Below are 27,073 nucleotides of genomic sequence, written 5' to 3'. Positions count from 1 at the left end.
GACCTGTCCATTTAGGTTCCAAAGGATCCTCAAACGAATAGCCTGCAGATTGATAGATGTTTCCAACAGAGTTACAAGTCCGTTTGCTACCTGTATTAATGCTAATAGTGCAGAGGCCACCGAATTTTCACGTTCTTGTCTCAGTGATGCTTTCTTATTCCATCAAACCCCACAGAAAATGCGACAAGCTGCTTGTGGTGTCTATAAGGCATACACAGAAGTTTGCAAAGACGTATACGGCATTACCGTGAAAGGCTGGAGATCAAGGGCCAATTGTCGTAAGTTTTGTTCCATTATATAGTGCCAGCAACGGAAAATGTATGAAATAGCATATATAGCTTTCGTCTATTAGCATTCCCTTCTTAACCTTAACAGCACAGGATTATTACGATAATACTTACCAAATTTGATTGGTAGAGATTTCTGTAAGAGTCTCAGGTGTGCATTAACAACAATTATGCCGTTACAATCCTTCATTCTTGCAGTTGAAATGGGAACAATGTATACCTATTCTTGATCATCCTTAAAGTACACGGGTCTCATTATTGCAAAATGAGATCAATTAAGATAACAGTAATTAGCATTAGCAAATAAAGGGGGAACACAATCTATTTGTGAAAAAAGATACTAACACGAATCCCTGATAAAACACTTTAGGAGAGCAGGGGTAAGCATCTACTGATCATCAGTTTAGATCTAAAACATGAAATATCATGTAAAGATCAAGTTATTGATAACGAAATCATCAGGTATACCAGTTCAGCGTCAATAACAACCACCTTTCATGTCGAACAATTTAAATCAGAGGTCTATTGCAACTAGTTTACTTCTGAAAAATATGATGAAAAACTAATTGCAAAACATGTTTGAACAATGCATTTAATTAAGATATTTACAAGAGATTCGATTCCATTCGAACAGTCTAGTATACAACTTTGCCGCAGACAATCGTTTTAACTTAGAACGTAGCTAAAACAGAATAGCATACCCAGGGAAAGACACTGTACAAGGAAAATGTCAATAATGCTATGATTACTGTGAATAGTTAGTTTTAATGGTATGCATTTTATGAGTTTTATTTTTAGTAAGACGCGACTGAAAATTATCACACATGCAGGTAAAAATACCCCCTATAAATATGATTAAAATTAAGACTATTTTGGGGGGATGGCTCCATTCATTAGTAATATTTCATTTCGATTGATATTCAAACGCGTTAACCTGGGCAAAGCAAGGAAATAATATTAAATTATATACAGGTAAAAGGTGTGGGGAAAACATGGAATACAAAGAATCAGCTGTTGGTTGTCAGCCTACATGTGGAAGCCCACCCCCAGAGATGGCATGCTCATTACCGTACGACGGGTGTGTCTGTAAAACTGGATATCTCCTTAGTGGTGACAAGTGTGTAAGAGAATCAGAGTGTGGCTGTCTCACCCCTCTTGGCATATATATGCAGGTAGAACGAAAATACGTCTCATCAATATGCAAATATACTTGTATTTAGATATTTTGTTGTACTGTTGATACTGATGTACTTAGTTGGACTGTTAATACTGATATACTTAGTTGGACTGTTAATACTGACATGCTAAGTTGTACTGTTAATACTGATATACTTAGTTGACCTGTTGATACTGATATACTTAGTTGGACTGTTAATACTGATATACTTAGTTGTACTGTTGATACTGAGATACTTAGTTGTACTGTTAATACTGATATACTTAGTTGAACTGTTGATACTGATATACTTAGTTGGACTGTTGATACTGATATACTTAGTTGTACTGTTGATACTGATATACTTAGTTGGACTGTCGATACTGAGATACTTTGTTGCACTGATGATGATGAGGTACTTTTTGATGTTTACAGTACTGAGGTACTTAGTTTTATTGATCTAAACGAGATATTAATTGTATTAATGATGGTGAAATGCGTAGTTGTATTATGATTTTGCGTTTTTTTGGAATTTTTCGTTTGAAAAATTTAATGTTTGTTAATTGGAGTATGGATATTTCTATTTAGATCAGATAAACTCAGAATAGTTAGGCAGGCAAATACAATTTATTTTAACAAATGAATTTAATGGTTAATATAGAAGAAAGATCCTTTTGACTTTAACAGTTGCTTAAAAAGCTTCAGGAGAATCAGAAATGTTTACAGTAGGTAGGTATACTCGGAACAGGAAATATTTTGCTTGACCTGAACGTTATTATGTATGCATCGCTGTTGGATTACTATATTCAAAATAAGAAGCATACGTTCCTGTACTTATTTCGTAACATATAACTATAGATTGGCGATCCCAAAGTTCAAGACTGTTCGGGTTCTTACGAGTGTATAGACGACAATAGCAAGCCTTCACTAAGATATACCCCTGGTGGCTCTGCTTGCGTCACCTCTGCAGAGTGCGTGAAGTCGAACGGCAAATTCAAGTGTCAGTGTCCCGACGGGTTCTCAGGTGATGGTATCACATCGTGTGATGGTAAGTGTTTGCATACGACTCCGAGTTTGTCATTTTTACATGTTCATGATGCATATTAAATCAGCAAGATAGATTTATTTCGTAATCGAACACTTTGTATGTCTGCTGGTAGTTAAATAAGGTCATGAACATGAAGTGACATTAGGTCATGTGATGATAAGTGAATGACACGAAATGATGTATTGATGTGTCTAGCGCGAAACGGCCAATGTCATCAGCTTTTCCAATGAGATCATTATGACGACCTTACAACTTGCTAGGAGGCGACTGAATAAAATCCAAACTTGTCGAAACTATTGTCAAGAATCAGATAGTCAAGTGTACTGATCCAAAAATTACAGCAAATCATTTTCTCAATTGCATGCTTCGGAAAGAAGGCCAAGTTATTGACTGTATGTAAATTTAAGCCTTGGAGACTTATACCAAAGACACACAAATGGATGGCATCCATCAATACAAATGAAGAATTAGATACATTAGATTCAATAATGAATGAAACTATATTATGTAGCCGTTTTAGTCTTCTTGGACTTGTCAGAAGATCATGTTTTATCTAATAAGGGTGGCGGGCTATATGGTGAGGGAAAACGAACACAGAATGGTTAAATATAAATACCTAGACTACCTGTGATTACACTTATTTTTGTTGCTTGTTAAATCATTTGTGCTTTAGTATTCGGCAGCATTACATAATTTTACATATATATAACATTACTAATGTTTTAACCTGCAGATATCGACGAATGCCTCTTGAACATCGATACGTGTTCTACTGAAACGTCAGAGTGTGTCAATATGCCTGGAAGTTATATATGTGAATGTTTGAATGGGTTTGAAATGGTTGAGGACACTTGCGAAGGTATGAAGATGAGAACGATATCACACATTTAAACATAGATATATATAGATTTATACTTCTTTCTGAGTGCGTCATTACTAAAGACCTCTTCACCAATTCATTAGTAGCACTTTTTCACGTCAAGTGAATTCAGATTAATCATCATATATCAATGCATTTGTGAAGCAGTTTATATAAAACGCCTTCGATGTAAAAATGTCAAGTTTTAATATGTTTGTTCAAATTCCAGATATCAATGAATGTGAAAGGAATGTCGATAACTGTTTTGCTCTCAGTGCTGAGTGTATAAACATACCTGGAAGTTTTAGATGCGAATGTTTTGATGGATATAAAATGGTTGATAGCAAATGTGAAGGTTCGTACATAATTCCACAAATCTCTCTCTCTCTTTATACAGATACCCTCAATATATGAATAGATTAAATTGTTTATACAGGTAACCTCGATATATACATAGACTAGACTGTTTATAGAGGTACCCTCAATATTTTAATAAACTAAATTGTTTAAACAGGTACCCTCAAAATATACATAGCCTAGACTGTTTATACAGGTACCCTCAATATATTGATAAACTAAATTGTTTATACAGGTACCCTCATTATATTAATTGACTAAATTGTTTATAAAGGTACCCTCAGTATATACATATACTAGACTTTTTATAGAGGTACCCTCAACATATCAATAAACTAAATTGTTTAAGCAGGTACCCGCAATATATACATAGCCTAGACTGTTTATAGAGGTACCCTCAATATATAAATAGACTTAATTGTTTAAACAGGTACCCTAAATATATACATAGACTAGACTGTTTATACAGGAACCCTTAATATATACATAGACTAGACTGTTTATACAGACACCCTCAATATATTAATAGACTAAATTGTTTATACAGGTACCCTCAATATATTAATAGACTAAATTGTTTATACAGGTACCCTCGATATATACAGAGACTAGACTGTTTATAGAGGTACCCTCAATATACTAATAGACTAACTTGTTTATACAGGAACCCTTAATATATACATAGACTAGACTGTTTATAGAGGTACCCTCAATATATTAATAGACTAAATTGTTTATACAGGTACCCTTAAAATATACATAGACTAGACTGTTTATACAGGTATCCTCAATATATTAATAAACTAAATTGTTTATACAGGCACCCTCAATATGTGAATAGACTAAATTGTTTATACATGTACCCTCAATATATACATAGCCTCGACTGTTCATACATTAACAAGCAGCATGTACATAGATCAGACTGTTATACATGTGTCTTCAACACAACGATAGACTAGATTTTATACATTCGATCTCTCTACAAATACATACACTAGACTGTTTATACATGTACCCACTAGTTTTCATTAAATTTAAGATTTTCCTTTGACCTGTCGGTTTTTCTTTGTTGTTTCTATAAATAACGCCTATCGACTTTCTGTATGCGTGATGGGCTGCCAATGCATTGTTAATACATGTACTCTCAAAATATACATATATGCTGTTAATACAAGTACTCTCATACTATGAGTATACTACTACACTCACAAGTACGTGTACCTTTAACAAAGACACATGTTACAGAATTTAAACACAGCCAATCAATATCTTTATATCCATGTAATGGTTTTTCAATACAGTTACTCTCATAATATATACCTAATCGGCTGTCAACGGAGACATCCTCAATATCTTAATACTGAGTTTTGATAAACATCAATTTTATTCATAGCCTTCGGCTGCAGTCAGCCAAAGTTATTTATGCTCAAAAATTTTACAGTTGTTCTTCCGTCATAATTTCGTTTCCACTCAATTAATCGTTACATGGCACAGTAATAAAGATGTTATTATTTGGTATTGGCTTGTGTTATGATAATGTCGAGACAAAATGTTTGATAGTGTGTTTTTCTACAGTTATGGTCATTATTCATACACAAAACCAAAATGGGTGAGCCTTTCCTTACTCCTATAGGAATTTGAATTCAATTATAAATACTCCAAAGTCGTTCAAATTAATGTCGCTCCGAAACCTCTAGTTGTGTTGTAACTTTCAATGTTATCGTCCTTTACAATTCTCCAGAGCTGCTTCCGGTTTTTGGACCAACATCAGGAGGTTTAATACGTAAGTGTAAATTATTATCATCTCAAACATAAAGCCATGTAATATAATAAGCACAAATGCGGTTTCCAGGTGCTCCTCTACATATCCTTCGTAATTGTTCCACAATTTTGTAATTGTCGTGTATAGATTTATTCAAATTGTACAACAATAATCTAATTTGTTGTAATTGTCTTGCATTTATTCGGCTTTCACAGAAATCAAATAAAGTACAATACTATATGCATCTGTAAAGTGCTGTTAGCTTCATATAGTGAAAAATGTTTGAGTCTGGCAAAAGACAAATACCAAAGCGATATATGTAGTAAATGTATCAATTCTGTATATTCTCCACAGCAAGTCATTTAGAGAAACTATGTTGATTATGATAACAGTTATCTATCATTATGAAATTGTCACATTAGTATAATAGGTTGTATTTATAAGTATGTTATAATAGTTTTCTATAAGCATAATTATATAATTTGTCTCTATCACCATGATATTACATTGTGTCTCTAGAAATATAATAACATAACATATTTCTATAAGTATAAAAGGTGAAGATTCACGAGTGTATAAACACATTTCAAAATTAATTCAGAATTAGATACAGTGTAGCTAAATAACAATTCAATTGCATAATACAGTTGTTTCATCCGTTTTTGTTAATACAAGAGATAAATTCACTTGACTATTTCTGAATATTGATTATGATTATACTTAAACAGATACTTATACTATATTATCAGGGTGCATGCATGCATCCATGTTTGCATCCTATATTCATGCAAATATGTATCTGCATGTGTGAGTGTGTAATTATGCGTCAATACATGTTTGTAATATGTAAAAAGAAATTATTATACATGCATTTTGCACCTGAGGCAAACTTTGCCGTTTTCCATATGATCAATAGATTTTAAACATTACAGTTAAGCGCATCTCTCCTGTTCGTATAGTCCAAGAATGAAAATATTAATACCAAATATTCCTAGCCTAATACCTGAACATAAAGCTCTGTCATTACAATATATTAAGTGTCTTGTTTTGTTTTTGCACCAGCACCAACGGATGAACCTTTCAAGATTCCGGTGGATGGTGAGTAGCTTTTGCGTCGCAATACATTATTACTGCAACATTTCGTTTCTGTCACGCTAATTGCACATAGATTTTGTGAATCCATTTCCACCTTGCAGTATCATTAAACATCGCATATATATACATATCAGGAGATTTCATACATGATTTTGTAAAACTAATTTTTATAAGGCGGGAAAAAATCAAACTGCGAGATGAGTTCAATAAAAGCTGAGATACTTTTTATCACATATCAGAAAATAAAATTGCAGGGGACAAAATCAAACGGAGGCAGCTATTTTGCTTGACCATCTTCAATTCATAACGAACCGTCATTGTTCATATTTTGACATCATCATCAATTTCTGACTAGTGAAGCCATGAAAAAAGATCATTAATACCAAGTTGTCATAAAATAATCTCCCCTTGAATACAGGACGCAAAATTGGATATGAGTTTGCCAAGAAAAAGTAAAAGAAAAAAGGGATATTCCTTATTTTACCCCCATAATGATTATGATATAAAAATATCATTACTACTATTCCAAGCATAATCTCAAAGAGATCGCTGGCTGACTGAGGGTACAATACACACAAATGAATAGCACATTTTAATACAATTTTAAATGAGATACAGTAGAGTCAAACAATGAATTAAACTGCATCATACAGCTGTTTGTCCTTCTGGAACTCGTCAGTGATGCTAAGAACCTAAATTTAAAGCCTAGGAGGCGACTGAGGAAAAATCTTTGATCGAAAGAAATCGCGAGATTGGAAGGTGCACTAGCCCCAGATTTCAGTAAATTTCATCAATTTCGTATTTCTGATTATATTTAGAAGAATGTCAATTACATGTGTATATTCTGAATCGTGCCACTATTCGACTGAATAAAAACGTAGCATGCAGGTGACGGCAAAGCAGCACGGATTTAATGCAAAGATATTGCATAGCCGGAATTTCATACCCAGGTTTCGTGTGTTCTTGACAGTAGCACATTTTAGGGTTACTGCCTTTGGAATTAATCAGACTGGTTTCGGCTGATCTACTTAAACGGTTTAACACAATTGTGAGATTTGTTTTTTTCTCGGCTCTAATCAAATTTATTTTGAATGTTGCACACATAAATAAAAGGACATGGATTGTTTTTTTTTAATAATAATAATAATACGATTTTCCTGAAATATCTATCTTTGACTACAAAGTCACGAAGGAAATTGAAAATGTGCATTTCTTGCGTATTTCTTACGCAATTTATATCTTTTGTTGTAGAGTTAAGCCGATTTGTATTCATTTTCATATGTATTTGAGTTGAGTTTAGCAACAAAGATAACAACTTAAACATATTTTTTTATTTCATCACTTCAATTTGATGTCCGATATATGTAATCCTAATATGAGAAATATTGTTATCGAAGTTTATGTTTCTTATAAAGCACTGAGTTACAAATACAGTCAGCTTCGGTTCTAGCTTTACTAAGCTTGTTTTATACCAAAAAAAAGAAACATTCTTTATCTGAAATCTCTAATTGTATATTTTATGTCCTTCAGATGAAAATGAATGTCTAACAGGACAAAATAATTGTTCAGTCAATGCTGATTGTACAGACGAAACTCCTGGATTTTCCTGTTCATGCAAAATCGGGTTTTCTGGGAACGGTACAGATTGTCAAGGTGAGTATTTTTATTGACATTACTCCGGGCAAAATTAGATGATGTTATTGTGATATGCCCTCTGTCAAATTAGACGTGACGTTATAGTCTTAATTAAGAAGAAGAAGAAGAAAGGATAACAAAAATCGACAGCGACACTGCATCTTGCACTTTAAACATATGTAAATTGGCAGTTTTTTCTTTCTATAGAAATAAAGTTGCTGAAACAGCAATTACAACAGTCAATTCATACCCCATTTGTGGGTGGAAAATATGGCTAAAAAAGAAAATACCAACCTGTGAACATAATCAAACATACTCAAAAACAAATTCAATAAAACTAGTTCAAAATAGGAAGCAAAAACGGATGCTCAAGAAAAAAGTACAAGGAGGAAAAGACTAAGTGTTCCAAAAGAGTTAGTGTCTTCTGCTTCATCAACGACACTCGCCATGTAAGTCTTGGTCAATCCGAGTAAGTAATGTGACATTCTCAGATAAGAACAATGTATGCAACAAGGGAACTAACAGGCAAACTAACCAGCTTTAAACACCTCTAGATTACTTTCTCACTAAGAAAAAGAATAATGCTCAATATCACTTTGACTGTGCTTATTTGTTTAAACCAGGTTTTTGTATAATTATTTTGGAAAGATAAAGTGGTATCAAACTAAGATCAAACGATATTTGAAAATATAACAGAATGCAACGAAAATCAGAAATAAAATGCTAAAATGTAAGCCATGCAAGTATTTGTCAATCCAAGCAAACAATGTCAAAAACGAGGACGATGTACACTACAACCGAAACAACAGTAAAACTAACGAGCATCTTACATGTCCAGCTGCATATCGCACAAAGAATAAGAATATTTCTCGATCAGATCATTACCATTAATCTTCCTCATCACATATTTGTTGGTTTTTTTCGAGGGGAGGGGGCTGTTATTTTTTCCAACATGCAATTTTCCTTTGTCGACATTACTTAAGTGGTAATACCACCAAATTTGTCAACATTTCAGTATTAATGTCGCATATAATTTTCCTTTCTGTCAACACTATATCACCATCACCTATCTTTCTGCCAACACTACACTGTCACATTTCTCTCTGTCAATACCTGAGTGTCACCTTCAAACCCTCTTTGTCAACAATAGAACGTCACATTTATCCCCTGTCAACATCAGAATACCAAATTATCTACCATTTTTCTTAACAATGCAGTGTTATCTCCCTCCATGACGACACTAACTAAATAGTCACCATCATCTCTCTCTCCTACGACACTAACTAAACGATCACCATTATCCACCTCTCGGACGACACTAACTAAACAGTTACCATCATCTACCTCTCGGACGACACTAGCTGTTACATGATATTTACATGACGAGGCAAAAAAGCAAAAAAGCAATAAGGATTTTTCAGAATCAGCTTCTGTTTTTCATTTTTATTGAATCATAACAATAAAAAGGTATATACTCTGAACTAACCGCGAAGAGGTTCATAACATAATAACACTTTTACATCGCAGACATCATTGAGCAATATATTAAGGCAAAATAATTTCAAATGCTTTTAAAACGTCTATTTCAATTCTAAATTTGCAATTCAAACTTCTGCTTATTGAAGATATCAACGAATGTTTGACTGGACAACACAACTGTTCCGAAAAAGCTGATTGCAACAACCAAAGTCCCGAATTCTCATGTGTATGCAAGCCCGGATACTCTGGAAATGGTGAAGTTTGTGATGGTGAGCTACGTAATATAATTATACAATACACTAACTCTAAGTCGATCACAGTGGATATCAATAAAACAATTTTCGTCAGTAAATAATTGCAATACAAATATCTGAAAGAGTATAATTTGGGATTGGAATGAAGGAACAACATTTATGGTAATTTATAAAGACGTACACCAGACAGCTAAAATCAACTGTAAAACTATGATCGGGTTCGTATCCTTGATATCCTGTCTGTAGACGATGCGTTCGTAAATTTTATGAATGTCCATAATTACAATTTACCCCGCTTACAAAATGAACTAGAGTCACTTTATCATCAAAGATTTTCTGCAAAATGCTTTCAGCGTTCCTTTAATAGTTTTGTTACGTCCAATTTTCTAGCTAGATCTGTTTACATTGGCAACTTCAATACTTTGTCCGTTGGTGTGACTTGTTGTTCTATCAAACATTTCTCGAATCACAAAAAGATCTTCTACTTATCATTACATGACAGTTATCGTGGCATTGTAAAGCTTAACCAAACGTTAGTCTAATTCATCATTCAATCAAGAGAGCATCAAAAGTCATATTGTGAAACTCTCTTAAGAGATTTTTCAAACTTCTGAAAAGATCCAAATCATTTCTCCCTTGGACATGGGTAATATCGGAAAGGACTGTCTATCAATACTTCAGTCTAAATCTTAGTAGTCATCTCCTTAACCGTCAACGCTGCATTGATAATACCAGATGTCAACTGCCTGTCTGGCAACATTTCGGTGTTAACTACCACTTCCCTCTTTGTAAATATTGTGCTTTAAATGTTACATATCATCCTCTCTATCAACATGTTCATGTCACATATAACTTCCTCTCCTCCAACACTATAATATTAAAATCACTTATCTCTTTAACAACACTACACTGTCACCGTTCTGTCTGTCAATACTGGAACGTTACCTTCGACCCTTCTTTGTCAACAATAGAACATCACATTTATCGCCTGTCAACATCAGAATGCCACATTCTCTACCCTTTCTGTTAACAATGCAGCGTTAGCAATGTTATCTCCCTCTCTGACGACACTAGCTAAACAGTCACCATCATCTTCCTCTCTGACGACACTAACTAAACAGTCACCATCATCTTCCCCTCAGACGGAACTACCTAAACAATCATCATCATCTCACACTCCAACGACACTAAATAAACTGTCATCATCATCTCCATCTCTGACGACACCTTCACCTGTCAATGTATGGAGGGTTTTTTCATGGTGGACGACCAGTGCGAAGGCACTGAGAGTGATTAATATGGGTATTTAGCATGTTACTCATATTTCGATTCATATAAGATTGACACGACGAGGCGTAAAAAAGCAATACGAAATTTTTCTGAATCAGCTACTTTTTTCATTTTTTATTGAATCATAACACAATATAAAAGTGTATGGTATGAACTAACCGCGAAACACTAGTTGTAACCATCATCTACCTCTCTGACGACACAAACTAAACAGTCACCATTATCTCCCTCTGTATCAGCACTATTATATCAATTTCAATATCCAACCATCATCGAAACTGTGGTATAACAATAGAGTTTGCAGACAAATATCATTCCTTCTGTCAAACTTTGATCGTTACGGCCATATTCATTTTTTTCCATCATAGATATCAACGAATGTATGTACGGAAACACCTGTCCAGCTTCATCAAATTGTTTAAACAGTCCGCAGGGAAGCTACACCTGTCAATGTTTGGAGGGTTATACCATGGTGAACGACCAGTGCGAAGGTATTGAGAGTGATTAATATGAATATTTAGTATGTTACTCTTATTTCTATTCATATAAGATATACACGACGAGGCGCAAAAAGCAATAAGGATTTTTCAGAATCAGCTTCTTTCTTTCCTTTCTTTTATTGAATCATAACACAATAAAAAGGTGTATACTCTGAATTAACCGCGAAGTGGTTCATGACATAAAAACACTTTTACATCGTAGACATCATTGAGCAATATATTAAGGCAAAATAATTTCAAATGCTTTTAAAACGTCTATTTCAATTCTAAATTTGCAATTCAAACTCCTGCTTATTGAAGATATCAACGAATGTTTGACTGGACAACACAACTGTTCCGTAAACGCTGATTGCAGCAACGGAAGTCCCGGATTCTCATGTGTATGCAAGCCCGGATACTCTGGAAATGGTGAAGTTTGTGATGGTGAGCTACGTAATATAATTATACAATACACTAACTCTAAATCGATCACAGTGGATATCAATAAAACAATTTTCGTCAGTAAATAATTGCAATACAAATATCTGAAAGAGTATAATTTGAGATTAGATTGAAGTAACAATATTTATGGTAATTTATAAAGACGTACACCAGACAGCTAAAATCAAATGTAAAACTATGATCGGGTTTGTATCCTTGATATCCTGTCTGTAGACGATGCGTTCGTAAATTTTATGAATGTCCATAATTACAATTTACCCCGCTTACAAAATGAACTAGAGTCACTTTATCATCAAAGATTTTCTGCAAAATGCTTTCAGCGTTCCTTTAATAGTTTTGTTACGTCCAATTTTCTAGCTAGATCTGTTTACATTGGCAACTTCAATACTTTGTCCGTTGGTGTGACTTGTTGTTCTATCAAACATTTCTCGAATCACAAAAAGATCTTCTACTTATCATTACATGACAGTTATCGTGGCATTGTAAAGCTTAACCAAACGTTAGTCTAATTCATCATTCAATCAAGAGAGCATCAAAAGTCATATTGTGAAACTCTCTTAAGAGATTTTTCAAACTTCTGAAAAGATCCAAATCATTTCTCCCTTGGACATGGGTAATATCGGAAAGGACTGTCTATCAATACTTCAGTCTAAATCTTAGTAGTCATCTCCTTAACCGTCAACGCTGCATTGATAATACCAGATGTCAACTGCCTGTCTGGCAACATTTCGGTGTTAACTACCACTTCCCTCTTTGTAAATATTGTGCTTTAAATGTTACATATCATCATCCTCTCTAAGTCGACACTAAAGTGTTACTTTCACACGGCATCAACCTTTTCATCAACATGTTCATGTCACGTATAACTTCCTCTCCTCCAACACTATAATATTAAAATCACTTATCTCTTTAACAACACTACACTGTCACCGTTCTGTCTGTCAATACTGGAACGTTATCTTCAACCCTTCTTTGTCAACAATAGAACATCACATTTATCGCCCGTCAACATCAGAATTATGCCACATTCTCTACCCTTTCTGTTAACAATGCAGCGTTAGCAATGTCATCTCCCTCTCTGACGACACTAACTAAACAGTCACCATCATCTTCCTCTCTGATGGCACTAACAAAACAGTCACCATCATCTACCTCTCTGACGACACTAGTTGTAACCATCATCTACCTCTCTAACGACACTAACTAAGCAGTCACCATCATCTCCGTTTCAGACGACACTAGTTGTAACCATCATCTACCTCTCAGACGACACTAACTGAGATATCACTATCAAATACCTCTCTGATGAACCTAACTACCCAGTCAACATCATCTCCCTCTCTGACGACACTAACTGTAACCATCATCTCCCTTTCAGACGACACTAACTGTAACAATCATCTACCTCTCAGACGACACTAACTGAAATATCACTATCAAATACCTCTATGATGAACCTAACTACACAGTCAACATCATCTCCCTCTCTGACGACACTAACTGTAACCATCATCTCCCTTTCAGACGACACTAACTGTAACCATCATCTACCTCTCAGACGACACTAACTGAAATATCACCATCATATACCTCTCTGATGAAGCTAACTACACAGTCAACATCATCTCCCTCTCTGACGACACTAACTGTAACCATCATCTCCCTCTCTGATGACAGTAACTAAACAATCATCATTATCTACCTCTCTGACGACACTTGTTGTTAGCATCATATACCTCTCTGATGGCACTTACTAAACAGTCACCATCATCTCCCACTCCGACGACACTACCTTAACAATCATCATTATCTACCTCTCTGACGACACTAGTTGTAACCATCATCTACCTCTCTGACGACACTAACTGTCACCATCATTTCCCTCTCTGACGACACTAGTTGTAACCATCATATACCTCTATGACGACACTAATGTCACCATCTTCTCTATCTCTGACGACACTTTCACCTGTCCATGTATGGAGGGTTATACCATGGTGGACGACCAGTGCGAAGGCACTGAGAGTGATTAATATGGGTATTTAGTATGTTACTCATATTTCGATTCATATAAGATTGATACGACGAGGCGCAACAAGCAATAAGGATTGTTTAGAATCAGCTTCTTTCTTTCCTTTTTTTTTTTATTGAATCATAACACAATAAATAGGTGTATACTCTGAATTAACCGCGAAGTGGTTCATGACATAATAACACTTTACATCGTAGACATCATTGAGCAATATATTAAGGCAAAATAATTTCAAATGCTTTTAAAACGTCTATTTCAATTCTAAATTTGCAATTCAAACTCCTGCTTATTGAAGATATCAACGAATGTTTGACTGGACAACACAACTGTTCCGTAAACGCTGATTGCAGCAACGGAAGTCCCGGATTCTCATGTGTATGCAAGTCCGGATACTCTGGAAATGGTGAAGTTTGTGATGGTGAGCTACGTAATATAATTATACAATACACTAACCCTAAATCGATCACAGTGGATATCAAGAAAACAATTTTCGTCAGTAAATAATTGCAATACAAATATCTGAAAGAGTATAATTTGAGATTAGATTGAAGTAACAATATTTATGGTAATTTATAAAGACGTACACCAGACAGCTAAAATCAAATGTAAAACTATGATCGGGTTTGTATCCTCGATATCCTGTCTGTAGACGATGCGTTCGTAAATTTTATGAATGTCCATAATTACAATTTACCCCGCTTACAAAATGAACTAGAGTCACTTTATCATCAAAGATTTTCTGCAAAATGCTTTCAGCGTTCCTTTAATAGTTTTGTTACGTCCAATTTTCTAGCTAGATCTGTTTACATTGGCAACTTCAATACTTTGTCCGTTGGTGTGACTTGTTGTTCTATCAAACATTTCTCGAATCACAAAAAGATCTTCTACTTATCATTACATGACAGTTATCGTGGCATTGTAAAGCTTAACCAAACGTTAGTCTAATTCATCATTCAATCAAGAGAGCATCAAAAGTCATATTGTGAAACTCTCTTAAGAGATTTTTCAAACTTCTGAAAAGATCCAAATCATTTCTCCCTTGGACATGGGTAATATCGGAAAGGACTGTCTATCAATACTTCAGTCTAAATCTTAGTAGTCATCTCCTTAACCGTCAACGCTGCATTGATAATACCAGATGTCAACTGCCTGTCTGGCAACATTTCGGTGTTAACTACCACTTCCCTCTTTGTAAATATTGTGCTTTAATTGTTACATATCATCATCCTCTCTAAGTCGACACTAAAGTGTTACTTTCACACGGCATCAACCTTTTCATCAACATGTTCATGTCACATATAACTTCCTCTCCTCCAACACTATAATATTAAAATCACTTATGTCTTTAACAACACTACACTGTCACCGTTCTGTCTGTCAATACTGGAACGTTACCTTCAACCCTTCTTTGTCAACAATAGAACATCACATTTATCGCCTGTCAACATCAGAATGCCACATTCTCTACCCTTTCTGTTAACAATGCAGCGTTAGCAATGTCATCTCCCTCTCTGACGACACTAACTAAACAGTCACCATCATCTTCCTCTCTGATGGCACTAACTAAACAATCATCATCATCTACCTCTCTGACGACACTAGTTGTAACCATCATCTACCTCTCTAACGACACTAACTAAGCAGTCACCATCATCTCCGTTTCAGACGACACTAGTTGTAACCATCATCTACCTCTCAGACGACACTAACTGAGATATCACTATCAAATACCTCTCTGATGAACCTAACTACCCAGTCAACATCATCTCCCTCTCTGACGACACTAACTGTAACCATCATCTCCCTTTCAGACGACACTAACTGTAACAATCATCTACCTCTCAGACGACACTAACTGAAATATCACTATCAAATACCTCTATGATGAACCTAACTACACAGTCAACATCATCTCCCTCTCTGACGACACTAACTGTAACCATCATCTCCCTTTCAGACGACACTAACTGTAACCATCATCTACCTCTCAGACGACACTAACTGAAATATCACCATCATATACCTCTCTGATGAAGCTAACTACACAGTCAACATCATCTCCCTCTCTGACGACACTAACTGTAACCATCATCTCCCTCTCTGATGACAGTAACTAAACAATCATCATTATCTACCTCTCTGACGACACTTGTTGTTAGCATCATATACCTCTCTGATGGCACTTACTAAACAGTCACCATCATCTCCCACTCCGACGACACTACCTTAACAATCATCATTATCTACCTCTCTGACGACACTAGTTGTAACCATCATCTACCTCTCTGACGACACTAACTGTCACCATCATTTCCCTCTCTGACGACACTAGTTGTAACCATCATATACCTCTATGACGACACTAATGTCACCATCTTCTCTATCTCTGACGACACTTTCACCTGTCCATGTATGGAGGGTTATACCATGGTGGACGACCAGTGCGAAGGCACTGAGAGTGATTAATATGGGTATTTAGTATGTTACTCATATTTCGATTCATATAAGATTGATACGACGAGGCGCAACAAGCAATAAGGATTGTTTAGAATCAGCTTCTTTCTTTCCTTTTTTTTTATTGAATCATAACACAATAAATAGGTGTATCTGAATTAACCGCGAAGTGGTTCATGACATAATAACACTTTACATCGTAGACATCATTGAGCAATATATTAAGGCAAAATAATTTCAAATGCTTTTAAAACGTCTATTTCAATTCTAAATTTGCAATTCAAACTCCTGCTTATTGAAGATATCAACGAATGTTTGACTGGACAACACAACTGTTCCGTAAACGCTGATTGCAGCAACGGAAGTCCCGGATTCTCATGTGTATGCAAGTCCGGATACTCTGGAAATGGTGAAGTTTGTGATGGTGAGCTACGTAATATAATTATACAATACACTAACCCTAAATCGATCACAGTGGATATCAAGAAAACAATTTTCGTCAGTAAATAATTGCAATACAAATATCTGAAAGAGTATAATTTGAGATTAGATTGAAGTAACAATATTTATGGTAATTTATAAAGACGTACACCAGACAGCTAAAATCAAATGTAAAACTATGATCGGGTTTGTATCCTCGATATCCTGTCTGTAGACGATGCGTTCGTAAATTTTATGAATGTCCATAATTACAATTTACCCCGCTTACAAAATGAACTAGAGTCACTTTATCATCAAAGATTTTCTGCAAAATGCTTTCAGCGTTCCTTTAATAGTTTTGTTACGTCCAATTTTCTAGCTAGATCTGTTTACATTGGCAACTTCAATACTTTGTCCGTTGGTGTGACTTGTTGTTCTATCAAACATTTCTCGAATCACAAAAAGATCTTCTACTTATCATTACATGACAGTTATCGTGGCATTGTAAAGCTTAACCAAACGTTAGTCTAATTCATCATTCAATCAAGAGAGCATCAAAAGTCATATTGTGAAACTCTCTTAAGAGATTTTTCAAACTTCTGAAAAGATCCAAATCATTTCTCCCTTGGACATGGGTAATATCGGAAAGGACTGTCTATCAATACTTCAGTCTAAATCTTAGTAGTCATCTCCTTAACCGTCAACGCTGCATTGATAATACCAGATGTCAACTGCCTGTCTGGCAACATTTCGGTGTTAACTACCACTTCCCTCTTTGTAAATATTGTGCTTTAATTGTTACATATCATCATCCTCTCTAAGTCGACACTAAAGTGTTACTTTCACACGGCATCAACCTTTTCATCAACATGTTCATGTCACATATAACTTCCTCTCCTCCAACACTATAATATTAAAATCACTTATGTCTTTAACAACACTACACTGTCACCGTTCTGTCTGTCAATACTGGAACGTTACCTTCAACCCTTCTTTGTCAACAATAGAACATCACATTTATCGCCTGTCAACATCAGAATGCCACATTCTCTACCCTTTCTGTTAACAATGCAGCGTTAGCAATGTCATCTCCCTCTCTGACGACACTAACTAAACAGTCACCATCATCTTCCTCTCTGATGGCACTAACTAAACAATCATCATCATCTACCTCTCTGACGACACTAGTTGTAACCATCATCTACCTCTCTGACGACACTAGTTGTAACCATCATCTACCTCTCTAACGACACTAACTAAGCAGTCACCATCATCTCCGTTTCAGACGACACTAGTTGTAACCATCATCTACCTCTCAGACGACACTAACTGAGATATCACTATCAAATACCTCTCTGATGAACCTAACTACCCAGTCAACATCATCTCCCTCTCTGACGACACTAACTGTAACCATCATCTCCCTTTCAGACGACACTAACTGTAACAATCATCTACCTCTCAGACGACACTAACTGAAATATCACTATCAAATACCTCTATGATGAACCTAACTACACAGTCAACATCATCTCCCTCTCTGACGACACTAACTGTAACCATCATCTCCCTTTCAGACGACACTAACTGTAACCATCATCTACCTCTCAGACGACACTAACTGAAATATCACCATCATATACCTCTCTGATGAAGCTAACTACACAGTCAACATCATCTCCCTCTCTGACGACACTAACTGTAACCATCATCTCCCTCTCTGATGACAGTACTAACTAAACAATCATCATCATCTTCCCTCTCTGACGACACTGTTGTAAGCATCATTTAAATCTCAGATGGCACTAACTAAACAGTCACCACTAAACAATCATCATTATCTACCTCTCTGACGACACTTGTTGTTAGCATCATATACCTCTCTGATGGCACTTACTAAACAGTCACCATCATCTCCCACTCCGACGACACTACCTTAACAATCATCATTATCTACCTCTCTGACGACACTAGTTGTAACCATCATCTACCTCTCTGACGACACTAACTGTCACCATCATTTCCCTCTCTGACGACACTAGTTGTAACCATCATATACCTCTATGACGACACTAATGTCACCATCTTCTCTATCTCTGACGACACTTTCACCTGTCCATGTATGGAGGGTTATACCATGGTGGACGACCAGTGCGAAGGCACTGAGAGTGATTAATATGGGTATTTAGTATGTTACTCATATTTCGATTCATATAAGATTGATACGACGAGGCGCAACAAGCAATAAGGATTGTTTAGAATCAGCTTCTTTCTTTCCTTTTTTTTTATTGAATCATAACACAATAAATAGGTGTATACTCTGAATTAACCGCGAAGTGGTTCATGACATAATAACACTTTACATCGTAGACATCATTGAGCAATATATTAAGGCAAAATAATTTCAAATGCTTTTAAAACGTCTATTTCAATTCTAAATTTGCAATTCAAACTCCTGCTTATTGAAGATATCAACGAATGTTTGACTGGACAACACAACTGTTCCGTAAACGCTGATTGCAGCAATGGAAGTCCCGGATTCTCATGTGTATGTAAGTCCGGATACTCTGGAAATGGTGAAGTTTGTGATGGTGAGCTACGTAATATAATTATACAATACACTAACCCTAAATCGATCACAGTGGATATCAAGAAAACAATTTTCGTCAGTAAATAATTGCAATACAAATATCTGAAAGAGTATAATTTGAGATTAGATTGAAGTAACAATATTTATGGTAATTTATAAAGACGTACACCAGACAGCTAAAATCAAATGTAAAACTATGATCGGGTTTGTATCCTCGATATCCTGTCTGTAGACGATGCGTTCGTAAATTTTATGAATGTCCATAATTACAATTTACCCCGCTTACAAAATGAACTAGAGTCACTTTATCATCAAAGATTTTCTGCAAAATGCTTTCAGCGTTCCTTTAATAGTTTTGTTACGTCCAATTTTCTAGCTAGATCTGTTTACATTGGCAACTTCAATACTTTGTCCGTTGGTGTGACTTGTTGTTCTATCAAACATTTCTCGAATCACAAAAAGATCTTCTACTTATCATTACATGACAGTTATCGTGGCATTGTAAAGCTTAACCAAACGTTAGTCTAATTCATCATTCAATCAAGAGAGCATCAAAAGTCATATTGTGAAACTCTCTTAAGAGATTTTTCAAACTTCTGAAAAGATCCAAATCATTTCTCCCTTGGACATGGGTAATATCGGAAAGGACTGTCTATCAATACTTCAGTCTAAATCTTAGTAGTCATCTCCTTAACCGTCAACGCTGCATTGATAATACCAGATGTCAACTGCCTGTCTGGCAACATTTCGGTGTTAACTACCACTTCCCTCTTTGTAAATATTGTGCTTTAAATGTTACATATCATCATCCTCTCTAAGTCGACACTAAAGTGTTACTTTCACACGGCATCAACCTTTTCATCAACATGTTCATGTCACATATAACTTCCTCTCCTCCAACACTATAATATTAAAATCACTTATGTCTTTAACAACACTACACTGTCACCGTTCTGTCTGTCAATACTGGAACGTTACCTTCAACCCTTCTTTGTCAACAATAGAACATCACATTTATCGCCTGTCAACATCAGAATGCCACATTCTCTACCCTTTCTGTTAACAATGCAGCGTTAGCAATGTCATCTCCCTCTCTGACGACACTAACTAAACAGTCACCATCATCTTCCTCTCTGACGGCACTACCTAAACAATCATCATCATCTTCCCTCTTTGACGACATTAGTTGTTATCATCATTTACCTCTCTGATGACAGTAACTAAACAATCATCATTATCTTCCTCTCTGACGACACTTGTTGTAACTCATCAAATACCTCTCTGATGAACACTACCCAGTCAACATCATCTCCCTCTCTGACGACACTAACTGTAACAGCATCATCTCTACCTCTATGATGACACTAACTGTAACAATCATCTCCTCTCTGACGACACTAACTGAAACATCACTATCAAATACCTCTCTAATGCCATGAACCTAACTCACATCATCTCGTTCTCTGATGATACTAGTTGTAACCATCATCTACCTCTCTGTCGACACTTGTTGTAACCATCATCTACATCTCTGACGACACTAGTTGTTACCATCATCTCCCTCACTGACGACACTAACTGAAACAGCAGCATCATCTACCTCTATGATGACACTAACTAAACAGTCAACATCATCTCCCTCTCTGACGACACTAACTGAAACATCACCATCATCTCCCTCTCTAATGCCACTAACTCAACGATCATCATCATCTCGTTCTCTGATGATACTAGTTGTAACCATCATCTCCATCTCTGACGACACTAACCAAACAGTCACTATCATCTCCATCTCTGATGACACTAACTAAACAGTCATCATCATCTGACGTCACCTTCACCTGTCAATGTATGGAGGGTTTTTTCATGATGGGCGACCAGTGCGAAGGCACTGAGAGTGATTTATATGGGTATTTAGTATGTTACTCATATTTCGATTCATATAAGATTGACACGACGAGGCGCAAAAAAGCAATACGAAATTTTTCGGAATCAGCTTCTTTTTTCCCCATCTTTATATTGAATCAACACAATATAAAGGTGTATTCTATGAACTAACCGCGAAACACTAGTAGTAACCATCATCTACCTCTCTGACGACACTAATTGTCACCATCATATCTCTCTCCGACGACACTAAACAGTCAACATCATCTTCCTCTCTGACGACACTAATTGTCACCATCATCTTCCTCTCTCACGACACTAACTAAACAGTCACCATCATCCCCCTCTGTATCAGCACTATTATATCAATTTCAACATCCAACCATCATCGAAACTGTGGTATAACAATAGAGTTTGCAGACAAATATCATTCCTTCTGTCAAACTTTGATCGTTACGGCCATATTCATTTTTTTCCATCATAGATATCAACGAATGTATGTACGGAAACACCTGTCCAGCTTCATCAAATTGTTTAAACAGTCCGCAGGGAAGCTACACCTGTCAATGTTTGGAGGGTTATACCATGGTGAACGACCAGTGCGAAGGTATTGAGAGTGATTAATATGAATATTTAGTATGTTACTCTTATTTCTATTCATATAAGATATACACGACGAGGCGCAAAAAGCAATAAGGATTTTTTTTCAGAATCAGCTTCTTTTTTCCCTTTTTTATTAATCATGACACAATGAAAAAGTGTATACTCTGAATTAACAACGAAGCGAGCAATAAATAAAGGCAAAATAATTTCAAATGCTTTTAAAACGTCTATTTCAATTCAAAATTTGCAATTCAAACTTCTACTTATTGAAGATATCAACGAATGTTCGACTGGACAACACAACTGTTCCGTAAACGCTGGTTGCAACAACAAAAGTCCCGGATTCTCATGTGTATGCAAGCCCGGATACACGGGAAATGGTGAAGTTTGTGATGGTGAGCTATGAAATATCATCATAGAATTGCATGATTTTCAAAGAAACTCTACAGCTTATTCTATTTCAATTTCAACAAATTTTATTTACAAATGTCAAAAGGAATTGGGCATCAGGCATTGTCTATTTAAGGCCTCTCCTTCAGGTGACAACCTGTGGTAAGCAAACAGACATATATATATATATACTGAGTTTGAGCATTAATCAAGATGATTCTGTTTGGAATTAAAACCAAATTTCGACAAATACATGTACATAGATTGTAAGTAAGGTTACAACAAGTGCTATGTATAATATGAAGATTGCTTATTTAAATAAGAAGGAGTTTCTTCATATAGTAACATAAGTGAAATCTTTGCTGCCAAGACCAGACTTACATTGTATTTAATTCATTCTAGTATAGGAGGGAAAATGTAAGAGATGATAATTCATAATAATACATCAGGTATATGTAGTACTGCTATAGTAGTAGTCAATCTGGGGGTTTAATTGATAAATAGGAATTTCTTAAAGTATATATAGGATGTTTACAATACTACATTCAATGAGATAATTCTTCGTCGTGCAAATAAAGTCATGCATCATTAGAATGATTGTAAATTGGGCATTGAAAAGTGGGAATCTCATAGAACATGAAATAAAATCTGAAACATAAGATAGGATGACTCTATTTTGTATATCATTTCAAAGAACACAACCATGTAATAAGACCTTTACACATAAATGATTATGAGTATCATGATTCAAGTTCTGTCGAAGGGTCTGTCGAATATCGGTATATCTATAGCACTCAAAGAAGAAGTGTAGGGTAGTTTCAGAAGATTGAAACGATCATAGTTAAGACTACAACTACAACTTGTTTTCAACTTTCTTATCATATTTTTAGTTAAGACTAAGGTACTAGCAACAGAGATTCAAATTAACAATTTTAAAACAATGTCCATTGATGTAATTTGTTTATACCTGTCGTAAATCACACAAAAATAAAAAATTCTCGTTAATGTATGAAGCTTAGTCAAAATCTTGTCCCAACGTTGGAAAATAATTCATTTTTCAATCAAAACAGCACTTAAAGTCACAGTGTGACACTCAGTCAAGTGATTTTTCAAACATCCAAAAGACAATGGTATGAACAGGTACTAAATCATCTCTCCCCGGACATAGGTAATGTCGAAAAGGACTACTAGTCCTATACAACATTATGACTCAATGTTGATAGATGATTGTGTTATTATGGTTAACCAACGAACTCTTCGTTTATTAGGATGATATTCTTGGTGAAACAGAAGACGCTAATTCTTGTAACGATCTTTTTTCTTTCGTTCATATTTGCCCTGGTTATTACGATAACACATTTAGGGAAACTGCTATTTTATGCGGTTGAATTTTACTCTGTCGATCCGTAAAAAAGCGCTGACTTGACGCTTAGAATTATATCAATAAATCGATTATCGTTAACTACGAGTCTTTTTTTCGCCAGCGATATTGAATATGCAGGAGAGGCATTTACCAGCGACATCCGTCTTTTGCAATCTTTATATTCTATTCTCGTACCATTGAGTTAGAAATACATATTTCCATCGCAGATATCAACGAATGTACTGATGGTACATATAAATGTCCTGCGTCATCAAGTTGTGTGAACAGTCCACCAGGAAACTACAGCTGCAAGTGTAACGATGGCTATACGATGGAGGCTAACGAATGTAAACGTATGTATATGAATGTTTAAATTCCTACACAGAAAATGTTTCTTGGAACGTTCGGCGCAGCAATGCAGTAAACTTGTGGAGTGAAATGGTGTCAGCTATTGATTTCTCTTTTTTGTTTATCAGTTGTGTGTGGCAAAAGGAAATGTGATGTCAACGCTTCATGTAAAAGAAATCGCTGCATATGTAACAAAGGTTTCTATGGAATCGGTCACATAAAATGTTCAGGTGAGTTCCGGTCAGATTACGTTTAGCAGGTTATTGTACTAAATCAGTAACAAATCGTGGGGCAGTTTACTCGGTGCCAAGTACAATGGTACATGACAACATGTTTTGTGTGTCATGTACCATTGTAATATGAATAAAGATTGCTAGTGAAACAAACAGCTTACATAGTAATACATGCAAACTTATGGAGAAAGATCTTCACATAACTAATATACTATTGCATTTCAGATACCTGCGGGGGACACGAATGCGTCAGGTTTTCGAAGTGTCGGTATAACAAATGCAAGTGCAACAGAGGTTTCTACGGAGATGCAACTGTGAAATGCAAGAGTAAATATATTCTTTTTAATTCTATCATAGCTTCAATTTTTTTTTCTCGAATTTTTCGATAATGTTGTAATTGTTTAGTGAAAGGCTGCGTGTTTGAATACGCGTTCGATTTTATAAGACATGATCACGTCAAGAATATGGACCATACAATGATATCGTAAGTCCAACTTGAGTTTTTCAGCCTGGGATTTAAACGTGTGAATTCATACGGAAGTTAGAAAGCGGAAGTACCATTGAATACAAGGAAAAATACTTATATTGGTATTAAATTCACAGGGCTGTGTGGAAGACCAAAGAGAAAATGTCATGAAAATGCCACCTGCAAACGCAACAAGTGTGTTTGTGATAAGGGTTACATCGGCGACGGATTTAAATGCCACAGTGAGTTGTGTAGTATATGAAACCGAGTTGTTGTTGATATACATCCATTACATTATATGGTTTTACTGAAATGCATAATGCAAATATACATGCAGTGAGCAATAAGTGTAATATTTCCGAAGTTTCTTTACATTTAATGCATTTGATATATGAATATAAACACTGTTTTTGTCCTGTCTGGCATCTCATGTGTTTTACGTTTGTAGAACCTTGCACCTGTTCCGCTTCTGGACACGTACACTACCGGACATTCGATGGCTCTATGATATACTATCCTGGAAACTGCAGTTACTTGCTATCACAGCATAACGACTCAAAGGACGCCTCGTGCAATTATAGGATCATTATCGATAATGAAGCTGGACCGCCCGGGGAACCCGTCATGATCAAGTCTGTGTCGTTCAACATAAGTGGACAAACCGTGTTCTTAAAAGGGAATGATGTTTTCGTAAGTTGTAATTTAAAAAGCCACGAATTCATACCTAAATGTAAATGCTTTTCGACCCTAAGACTTGTGATTCTCCCGCCACGATAGGTGTTTTTCGTAATCTGGAGGAGGTTAAGATAGGGGTTTCGACAGCAATGCCAATTGTATTGCGGTGCGACAATTTGATGACGTCCAAGCAAAATTCAATGGAGCTATGTCACCTATATACCTGTATTCATTCATTAAAAAATGGTGTAGCAAAAAGAAAGCAGTTCATAGTTTTTCAAGTGAAATGCTCGATCGTCACCATTAGGTAAAGGTTCTTGCATAAATTTGTGCTTGGCAAGCCTCGTGTTTGACATTTTCCTCATTATTTCGCCATCCACTTATAATATATAATATGTTAGTATTTCCACCACTTGTATACATCTCGCGCCTCAAACAGATATTTTTCATGCGCTACAGACAGGTATTCTTTCACTACGGTCAAAAACATAGCTGCATGCTGACCGATGTTCTATGTCCCACAGTATCTAGTAAGTAGTATCTAGTGTCTCTTTTATTCTTTCTAGTACGACTTGTCCTTCGCAAAATTGCGTTTTAGATGGGACTGTATCCATTCGTGAAAATAAGTTCAAACAGAAATGATAACAAGTTATCGTATAATATATTGACTCTTTTGATGGCGTCACTTTCGCCCTTCCAGGTTGATGGCTTGCATATGGAGCTGCCGTACTCGTCTATGACCGGCGCCATAAGGATATCTCGTAGTGGGGCCTACACGCGAGTGGAGACGGATTGCCATGTACGTCTTCAGTGGAGCGGAAAGGCTTCTCTGCTGGTAGAGATACCTGTCGTGTACAGCCCCTCACTTAATGGTTTGTGTGGTAACTGCAACGACCAAGAGGACGACTACCGTACCCAAAACGGCGTCGATGTGTCTGCGTTGGCAGATAGGGATAATGCAATCGGAAGCAGTTACGCTTTATCTACTTTGGTGGGCGACGAACAGAAAGCGTAAGTACAGAATCTGATGTTGTGGTCGTAATGTTTCACATCTTACTCATACGAATGAAGGCACGTCCAAATCCGATTTATGATGTTAGTGCAAGTAGGTGTTGTGCATTTCAATAATGATAAGACATCTCAAATACTTCCAGGTCGGAATCTCAGCAGCAAGGTATTTTAATATTTTTAAATATTTCTTTCTATGTAGACGTATGTTTAAGCTTTGCGACGAAAATACTAAAATGTAAAACCATCTGTCAAACTACCACGACGCATTTCCACTTCAATGGCTCTGCTGGCAGTCTAAGGACGGCTAATGTTTAATTTATTCCATTCCATGTTGGATGTTTAAATGAAAAAAGATATTGACAAAAGAGACAAAAGAAAACATAAAGAGCGTGGTTGACTTTATTTCGCGGATCAGAATAACAATTAAATTGGTGA

General features: G+C 35.9%; 1 protein-coding gene across 1 annotated transcript; it reads left to right on the top strand.

Moving 5' to 3' along the window:
* Window positions 1-1,279: 1,279 nt before the first annotated feature.
* On the top strand, window positions 1,280-26,642 carry LOC132543353 (fibrillin-1-like). Its single transcript, XM_060206845.1, has 16 exons — window positions 1,280-1,459; window positions 2,302-2,491; window positions 3,225-3,350; window positions 3,580-3,705; window positions 6,535-6,570; window positions 8,098-8,220; window positions 9,828-9,950; window positions 11,594-11,716; window positions 12,026-12,148; window positions 19,541-19,663; window positions 24,133-24,258; window positions 24,382-24,483; window positions 24,712-24,813; window positions 25,090-25,194; window positions 25,401-25,642; window positions 26,328-26,642. Exons 1-16 carry the CDS (start codon window positions 1,280-1,282, stop codon window positions 26,640-26,642), a joined length of 2,265 nt encoding a protein of 754 aa, XP_060062828.1.
* Window positions 26,643-27,073: the final 431 nt, after the last annotated feature.

This window comes from Ylistrum balloti, unplaced genomic scaffold (genome assembly GCF_031769215.1).
Source record: "Ylistrum balloti isolate Yb309-2 unplaced genomic scaffold, AGI_CSIRO_Ybal_v1 Utg369754, whole genome shotgun sequence".
NCBI lineage: Eukaryota > Metazoa > Mollusca > Bivalvia > Pectinida > Pectinidae > Ylistrum > Ylistrum balloti.
This window is presented reverse-complemented; position numbering and strand designations above follow the sequence as displayed.